Source organism: Phaethon lepturus, unplaced genomic scaffold, assembly GCF_000687285.1.
Source record: "Phaethon lepturus isolate BGI_N335 unplaced genomic scaffold, ASM68728v1 scaffold23246, whole genome shotgun sequence".
NCBI lineage: Eukaryota > Metazoa > Chordata > Aves > Phaethontiformes > Phaethontidae > Phaethon > Phaethon lepturus.
Genome location: NW_010548601.1, coordinates 14,937 through 24,458, shown reverse-complemented (window position 1 = coordinate 24,458; position 9,522 = coordinate 14,937). Strand labels below are relative to the sequence as shown.

Sequence of the window (9,522 nt, the reverse complement as noted above, 5' to 3'; positions counted from 1 at the left end):
CAGCGCTCCCGGAGGATGAGGTGAGCGCTTTGCAGGCGCTGCCGGTGAGTGGGGCCCGGTCGGGGGCGGGGGTGTGTGTTCAGTTCGTCATCCCACCTTTTGCATCTTCACTGTTAAGTCCTGGGTCGTTAAACTGCTGCTCTTGACGGTTTTCAGATTGACGTACAGCTGAACATCATGTCCTTCCTCTCGCCACAAGATTTGTGCCATTTGGGAAGTACGAGTTGTTACTGGAGGGCAGCTGTGCAAGATCCATTGTTGTGGAGGTATTTTCTCCTGAGGGATCTCCCCTTCTGGACATCTGTTGATTGGAAATCACTCCCAGATGTGGAGATTTTTAATAAAGCCTTTTCAGAGGTCAGCGACAATGCGCTGTACGATTACATGTCAGTGTAAGTATCTTCCTATTCTCTTACATGACTTACAATCTCTCTACAGCAGCAATATTGTTGTATATGGACCCCTGGGAGCAGGTCCAGTGGAGGCCACAACAATGATCAGAGGGGTGGAACACCTCTCTGTGAGGACAGGCTGAGAGAGTTGGGGTTGTGGAGCCTGGAGAAGAGAAGGCGGCTCCAGGCAGACCTTACTGCAGCCTTCCAGTCCTTAAAGGGGGCTTAGAAGAAAGATGGGGACAGAATAGGGCCTGTTGTGATAGGACAAGGGGTAACGGTTTTAAACTAAAAGAGGGCGGATTTAGACTAAATATAAAAGGAAGAGATTTTTTATGGTGAAACACTGGCACAGGTTGCCCAGAGAGATGGTAAATGCCCCATCCCTGGAAACATTCCAGGTCAGGTTGGACGGGGCTCTGAGCAACCTGATCTAGTTGAAGCTGTGCCTGCTCACTGCAGGGGGGTTGGACTAGATGACCTTTAAAGGTCCCTTCCAACCCAAACTGTTCTATGAACATTCACCCCACAGGTATGTTTCATACTTACAGCAGTAAAGCTCTGCTGTAAGCCAATGATTAATATTTGATGTGTCTCAAGTCCATTGTTTATTTTGGAAAGACAATTTCCTGTTGTTTGACAATTTAGTCAGCTCTTTCTTTTTAGAATTCAACAACAATGTAAAAAATTGTAAAAAAGTCAACACTAACATTCTTTTTGTAAACTATATGCCTACTACACCACAGAAATACAGTCATCTCAGAAGCTGTGCATACTGTTGATCTTGATAAAAATGTGTTTTTCATTCTCGGTATAATGACAAATTCTTATTTTAATAAAAGTACTAAAAAATTTTCAAACTACAGCAAATGGAATGAATCTTCTTTTTTTTTCATCTTACCTTTAAGTCCTAGGGAAAAAAAAAGGGTTTTTTGAATCTGCACAGAATAACAAGTAGTATTGCTTTAGCTCTGGTGGTCAAAGGCTGTAAGACAAAGACTGTGGTTTCAGCTACTATACTTGAAAAGCATAATAACTCTTGTAATGTGTTCGGATGACTGAGAAGAACTCTTAAGAGAAGCAGATTTTTCTGTGTTTCTGTTTTTAAACTTCATTTCATTCCCTTATTTGCAGTATTTTTTTTTCCAAATGTTAGATTTTGTGCAGGTGATTTTCCAAAGGTTATTTCATGAAACTGTTACTTCATGATAAGTGCAGTGACCTCTGCAATCTCTGTGCCCTTTACCCCCACTTTATAGATAGGAAAGATGCACGCAGAATTTCAAGTGCGAAATATCTACTGATTTGGAACATAGGGTTTAAATCTCTTTGGGTCTCAACACTTCAGAGCATCACCTATTGGAAACCAGTTGTCACTGATCTCTATTGTGTCTGTGAGCACTTAATGGTTTTGCTCATCTCAACTGAAGCATCTCAGTTTGGGTGTAGAGGAGCACGCATTTAATGTTTCCTTGAGGAGATTTGTCCAGCAGCAGCCTACCATGACCACAGAAGCAAAGACTGAAGCTGCTTCTCTAGGATGTATGTAATTTCTGTGACTTCTTTCCCTCGATGACCAAAGTCTTTTCATGCCTTCTAGCTTCTGCCTCAAATGAGCACATAAGTGTGCAGAAAACACCCGTCTCCTTTCACAACATGCGTTCTCTGTGCCTACAGGGGAAATGGTCCTTTTCAGGTGGAGTTACCTGTTTCATAGTTAGTAAACACAAAAGCAGACTAATTAAGGTTTGGAATGCACTCAGAAGTCTTGTATTTTTTCTATTGTATGTGATTCGTCAGCTATGATGTTTCACCAATATTGTGTGTTCAGGAAGGGTGGGGGAATTTGTAATTTTATTTTGATTTATTTTTTAAGGTTAAATTAAAGGATCTGTAGATAGAAGTGTACTAAGGTCCAAAAAGTCAGTATTTGGACTTTGAAGGCACTGGTGCTTGAAACCATTAATTTGGAACTCTGTAATTTTTGACCTGTGCTTGAGTTGTACCAGTAGCAAAGCATGAGAAGTGTGGGACCTAAATCAATATATGTTGTTTGATTAATACCTCTTTTGTATTTTGTGTTTAATTTCTAGTTGCGTCTATTTTACACAGATATAAAAAAAGCTGTCCTCAGAGTAGAAGAAATCTGAAATCAAGCCGTCCCCGGTATGGGACTGTGACTTCCTTTTTGCAATCACTGGTCACTCAGGCAGAGCCTCGCTTTGCTATGTTTGGGCCAGGTTTGGAAGAGCTGGATGACTCTTTAGTGCAAAAGATGATGACATGCCCAGAAATTCTACTGGTAGCTGGCCTACCTCAGAGACAAATTCATGGTAATGCTGGTTTTGGTTTTTGGCTCTTTTACTTTGTAAATAGATATAACACAAAAAACATTGGGGAGAAATGGAGAAAAGGGATGATTTTTCTCCCCTTGAAAGTCAATAGCATAATGGTTAAAAAAAAAGTATTTTCTCTCTTTGAATTTATTCAGAAGGATAAATGCAATGAACATTTGAGATAGAGTTATAGCTGCAGTGAATTTATGATTATATTTGCACAGTGTCAGAGGGATCATTTTGCTCCTTGTACTTCTATTTTGATCCTAAATTCCATGTCATGCCTGCTGTTGTAATGGATAAATGCAGACAGAACTTTCTTCAAATACTGCTTGCAGTAAGTGGCTAAAAAACACGCTTGTTTTTTATACAGGATGTCAAGACCAATCCTTTATATGACTCAGTCTTGTGGTGTCAAACTGTGTAAATTTCGTTTAGAAGAGTTGTAGGAGCAGATGAAGGATTTTTCTGAACATTTAAAAACAAATTTCACTTCAGTCCAAACCAGAGACAAAAATTTACTACTTTTTAATTAATATTTATTTCAGCACAACAGAATTTGAATAATTAAATTGTATTTATAGAAAGTGTGAAAATAGGATTTCTTAGTGTTTTATCTTTTTTCTCTCTTAAGTCCTTTTCAATGCAGCTTGTCATAAACAGGGTAGAGCCTTTGCTATGCCAGTTTCAGCTAATAAATGCAAGTCTACCTCCTCTCTGACTTAGGTTTCTAGGTTCAAGTCTAAGTATCAGAAACATGGAGATGCCTCCTTGTTCCTTTTAATACTGTTGAATTGATTTTAATTAAATTGTGTAAATTAGAGCATGTATAAAATTTAATTGTGAAACAGTAAATAGGCTACCCCTAACAGCAACACCTAGGCTTGGATATCTTCATTTTATAGCACCACTGGAATTTTTGGCCTACCACTTAGTTGTATTCAGTGACCAAATAGTTGTAGTCTCATATATTCTTTTTTTCTCTTTAGGAATTGGATCAGGAGTCAGTTTTCAGTTTAATAACAATCAAAAATTCAATATTCTGACATTGTATTCAACCACCAGGTAAGATTTTTTCTCCACCAAAAAAATAGAATTTCTCGGTTATTTAATACTTTTCCTCATGTTTTTGTCATGTGATTTTTATGTGTGCATTCACATCCATGGATATCCCTTATGAACTGAAGCTTTAATACATATCTTCACTTTTTCTTTCTTTCTCCAACCACTATATTTTCATGTGGGAATAATAAACCTTTTCCAAACCTCATACATAGCAAATATGTATGACAAATACATAGCAGGTGCTTCTATCCTTCTTGATACCTTGATTGATTCCCTTTTGTAACACTACATTAAACTCATCATGGGGTGTATTTTCATATGCATCTTCCAGATTGCTAACCATCTGTGTGTGTACACTAGAAAAGAAACAGGAGGGTGTGGCAAGAAATTAAACTGTTTTTCTGGATCAGGCCATTTTCCTGTCCCTTTCCTGTCCTGCCTAGACTCTCAAAACTGAGTTTTTGTATTCTCAACTAACCTGACTACTGAAATATTGAAATATCTTTCAGTGTGGAAAGGAGGAGAGCAAGAGCAGAGCAAGCTGTTGCTGTGAATAAGATGTTCTACCAAGAGAACAGCGTAGTAGGGAATCAGCAAGCCGTGCACTACAGTGTAATAGCTCAAGTGAGAAAGGTGTGCGAAGTAGTTGATGGATTCATTTATGTTGCTAATGCAGAAGCTCATAAAAGTAAGGGATTTCTCTTTGGTTTACTTATTTATGTTTTGTGAATGATTGGAATGTCATAAAAGATTGCAAAGAACATGCAATACATCAAAATCCATGTTCTGATTCTTTCAAAATCTTCTTCATTAAGTATTATTTCTTCACGTCTTATCCCGTCTAGGAGGTCCCCTATTGTAGACACCGTCCCTCATCTCTCTGTGACAAGTTTTGTCCCCTTCTTCTGTTTATGGCAGATACTGATATGGTTGTTATCTAAATTACATGTGGGAATTTATCTGTATTTAAAAACAAAACAAAACAAAACAAAACAAAGAAGAACCCTGGGCATGGGTAAGAGAAGAAGCCTGAAATGCATCAGTGGTGGTATTCATAGCCTGGAAACAGAACCTTCACCAGGAAAACTGCAGTAAAAAGTGCAATTAGTCCAAATCAGGATAGTCCTATAAGAGGATAATCCAAATGCCTGTTATGGTAATTGTTATTACATTCATTAACTTTAAATGGAGGGAAAGGGCTAGCTCAGAAAAGAAGAGGGTAAAAAAAAAAAGTGAAGGGATATACTAAGGAGAAAAGCACCGTCAGTAGGGAAGGGCTCCTGACTATAGAGTGCCTGAGTATTTCTTTATGGTTTGTTGCAATTTTGATCTCTGTAAGGTACTTGGAAAAAGCTCTGATGTAAAGGACTGGAATAGGCTGCCTATAGAGTCAGTGGAGATTTAAATAACATCCAAGTGTGACAGGAACATCCGTGTGACATGAATGCATATGATCCAGCCTTGTGATAAGCAAAACTAGATAATTTGGCCATCTCCCTTCCAGCTCTCTGTTTCCTCGCCTCTGAAATCTTAAATATTTGAAAAGTAAAAAAAAAAAGTTCTCCTTGGGATTTGCATATATTTAGTACTCATATATTAAAAATTGTTTCTTAGAGCATGATCGTCAAGAGGAACTGGCTCGTATTTTGGCAATGATTGATCCAGCCCTCGGGCCTCCGAACAGACCTCTGCTAGTTTTGTCTTGTGTCTCTCACGTTGATGTGAAAAGAATTCCCTGTGTTTACATGGCACATCAGTTGCAACTAAATCTGCTACATCAGCCCTGGATGGTACTTGCTTTTAAATCGTTATTTTCTATTTATCTGTGGCTTTAATTTAGGCTTATGGTAGTTCTTCAACTGTACCTACCTAAGCAAGTGTGTAACTTTTAATACTGGTACGTGAGCTCTCCACTTAAGTGAAGAATTTAGTTTCTCTAGTCATCTAAGACAAAGCATTAGCCTATCTGAAGATAGGGGAGCTAAGTGGCTTGCCCAGGAACACACAAGAAAACTTCAGGTGGAGCCAGAATGTAAGGAGGGACTAAATGCTGGTCTTGAAGGGTGTAAGGAAGTTTCAGTTAATTTACATCTCAATTTCCTGAGTCATGACTGAAGGCCTTGGACACAAGGTAGATTTTTCTGCCATTTTCAGGAGACTGTTAATTATCACTTGCTTGACATGATGTATTGAGTTTTTGACATATCACTAGGTAAATCACTAGGTAAAAACCTAGCATGTGAAGTCCTGAACCTGTTCTTTTATGCTTGTAAAGCACAGTATATATCAGAATGGCTCAGCCACACAAAATCTATTTTTGGTGATGTGTAGCCGAAGAATTAATACTTAAATCATAAAAACCAAAATCCTGATTTGAGATAATTCCTTTGTTTTCATAAGGAAAATGTTTACAGGCTTTTAAAAAACTTAACATTTATAATAGCTACTTTATAATATAATACAAAATCTGAGAATTAATAATCTGCATTGAATTCTAAAGCTAGCAGCATTTTTGCTTTAAGAGTTACGAGAAGAATTTTCAAATAGATTCTCATGTGTAAAGTAAGTATAGTGTTCCAGAATACCTGGTGGAACGATTGAAATAAAATTCGCCTTGATACTAAGAATGCAAGGTTTTCTTAATGGGTTGTATAATTCATTCTTGTAAAAATCAATGTTTTCTTTTTGTACCTTACTCTTAAGAAATGTTTTTTGTCTAAGGGACCTTTAAACCAATGGTAAAAATTTAGATTTGGTATGAGTATTTCTGACTTTAAGGATAGACATGGAGTGATGCTAAAATGCTGTTAGATCCTGTTACCTGTTGTCTGTAATACATTGGCTTTTTTTATTTTTACAGGTGCAGGACACTGTAGCTGCAACTTTAGCTGGATTGCTAAATGGAATTGAGTGGCTCCTGGAAGAAGCAAATTGTAAAAATGCACAATAATGGAAATGTGCATTGTTTTACTGTATAGCGACTTTAGTGTTTTGCAGTGCAGATGAAGTGAGAATCTTGTCCTGACAGAGCACTGTCATAAGGGAGATTTAAAAGACAAAACTGCATATATTTCCCTGCACATACTTTAATAATTGACATTCTTCCAACTGTAGTCCTGAATTAGAAGTACAAGTAGGACTGCCTGGATTCCATCAGCTAATGAAGAAGTGATTTTGGGGAGCAATCTGGGCGTTTTAATTTTTTTCTTTCTTTTTTTCTTTCAAGCTGGGGCCTTTAGGGTGCAATCTTTTCTCAGTATATCTGATAATCTAATCTCTTTTGTAAATATACCTAACAATAGGTTTGTTTATCAGCAGAGCCCTGTGGCACACATCACACATTTAGTAAGTATATTCAGTGGAGATCTTGACAGTAACAGTTTGCAACCAAAGAAAATATACTGTATGTTGTACAGTAGTAGGTTGACAGAAAGACAGGATCTCTTTCAAAAGAGTGGATTCCCCTGTATTTTTTCCAGAAACAACACCTAGACAAGAAATAGCACCTGTGGGAGAATTGTCAGCCCAGACCAAAATTCTTAGAAGCAAACAATCAACCTACCATGTATGAATTGGTTGTTTCTTGTTTGTGATCTTATTTATTAAGCAACCACAAAAGACTTAAGCATCCTGCTTTCTCTTTACAGTGAAATTATGAGCTTGAACTGGACATACCTCTGATGTCATGAGTAATCATGTTAAACTGAATCATTAGTTCTTCAGGACATTTATCAAATACATAGGAGTTGTCAGTTACTCAAATAGTTGTGGCCATTTGCAGATGTGAAATACACTTGGCTTGAAATTTTCTATACAGTTGCAAGTATTTTTATAAAACAGGAAACAATGTTTTAGAGCTGGAATTGCATTTTCCTTATATCCTTTGGGATGGTCCTAGTCTTCCACCTTTTTAATGTTTTTTAATTATTGGATGAATGTTCAGAAACTTCCCTTGGATTCCTTGCCTATGCATGCATTTCTTTTGTTTCGTTTTTTTTGTTTGTTTGTTTGGGGTTTTTTTCCTCTCTGTCTCTCTATGGCAATGCAGTAGTCTGACAGTTTTTTCTTGGCACCTAGATAAACGGCTACATGGTGCACAGTCAGCTTTAACTGCCCTCGATCTGGTATATGTGTGTGCTGCTCAACACAGCTGTGTCGAAAGAGTTCCATTTGAGAAATTTTTTATTTTTTAATGAATTAGGACAGACACAAGAATTTTCTGTCTTTTTTTTCCCCCATCTTTATGCCCAATTAACTTAGCTTTCTAGAAAGGTGGTTTTGTATGTCTTCTAGTCAGGAAATATGGGACTTTCAAGGGAAAATCCATGGGAAGCTATACTATGATAATTCTGTGTTTATCCTTTTTTTTTAATAGGGTTGTGTGCTTTGCCCTTTAAAATAGAGAAGACACAGAAGAAATGACACTTTGTGACTGGGTGTATGTGACTCCTGCTAGTCATAATAATTCCATAATGATGTATCTGCAGAGGGTTGAATGCAGCAACATGTTGCTATGTTAGCTGCTACAAATATGGGGTTTTATGCAAGACCCTCCTTTTGCTTTCTTTGTAAGGAATAAACTATTTTGTAAAGAACAGTATTTACAGTCTTTCTGTGTGTGTTAAGCCCCCCTGCATGCGTGCACAAGCCATGCGTGCACACACACAATTCTGCAGTTATGCTGCCATGACAGATAACAAATTATTGTCATCATTAGTCATTAATGAATAATGTTATTGTATGGGATCTGTTTAATTAACAGATATTAACTCACTGTAATTTCAAAAGTCAATGTGGGGAATAGAACTTTTCTTAAAGAACATCAGTTATATTAACTTAAAGATAGGATAACTTAAAGAATTATGAGTTTTAAGCATGCAGCCTGGGAAACAAACAGTGGCAATTAGAAGTCTGTGCAGTCACAGAGCTCCAGCGTCATAGGAATCACAGAGCTGGTGGTGGCTTGCATGGTAGAAGTGCTGTGCTGGATCAGTACAGGCAAGGAGGATGAGTGTGTGCACTGTGCAAAGGAACAGCTTGGATGCACAGAGGTATGCTATGGAAGAGGCAACCAGTCTGCTGAGAATTCATATGCCGAATTGTTGCAGAGAAGCACTGTGGATTTCATTTAGCACTACCTTTGAGATTTTGCCTAAAACACTTCCTACTATTTAAATTCCCGAGTCTGCTGAGTTTAGAAGCATAAGTCAATTAAGCTTGGGATTTAAATTGTAACAAATTCAAAATTAGTTAGCTATGGAATACTAGAACATCACTAAAATGTATTTTAAAGCTTTTTAATATAAAAAAGTATTTTTTTAATCTAGGTAGTTTTGTATTTATGCAGCTGTGATGGGCTTGGGAAATAAAACCCTCAGGATCTGGATCCCAGACATCTTGCTGTCCCTGGGACAAGGGATTTTAACAGGACTAGAAAGAAAATCACTTTCCTGCCCCCTGAGGCAGGATGTTTATCTAAACAGGGGTCACAAAACAAAAGGTTAAAATGATGATACATGTGATTTATAAAACAACGCAATTACTGAGGCTGCCCCTGAGCAGCTTTCCCAAAAATAAAGTGGCTGTGGGGGTGCTAGTTTTCAAGTCTTTGAAACTTAGAATAAAAAAATGCCTCCTGCCATCTCCAAAGCCGGGAGGGTACCTGCCAAGCTCGCAGGACCAGGAGGCAGCACACCGGCAGCGTCCCTGTAACTTGCTAGGTGTCTTGC

General features: G+C 37.8%; 1 protein-coding gene across 1 annotated transcript; it reads left to right on the top strand.

The window, feature by feature from the left end:
• Positions 1–5: 5 nt before the first annotated feature.
• Positions 6–6,770, top strand: FBXO4 (F-box protein 4; the record flags this gene model as incomplete). Its single annotated transcript, XM_010290034.1, has 7 exons — positions 6–44; positions 157–392; positions 2,505–2,725; positions 3,718–3,793; positions 4,303–4,481; positions 5,408–5,583; positions 6,654–6,770. Coding segments are annotated over 7 exons (1,017 nt in total), but the record flags the coding sequence as incomplete, so codon positions are not given.
• Positions 6,771–9,522: the final 2,752 nt, after the last annotated feature.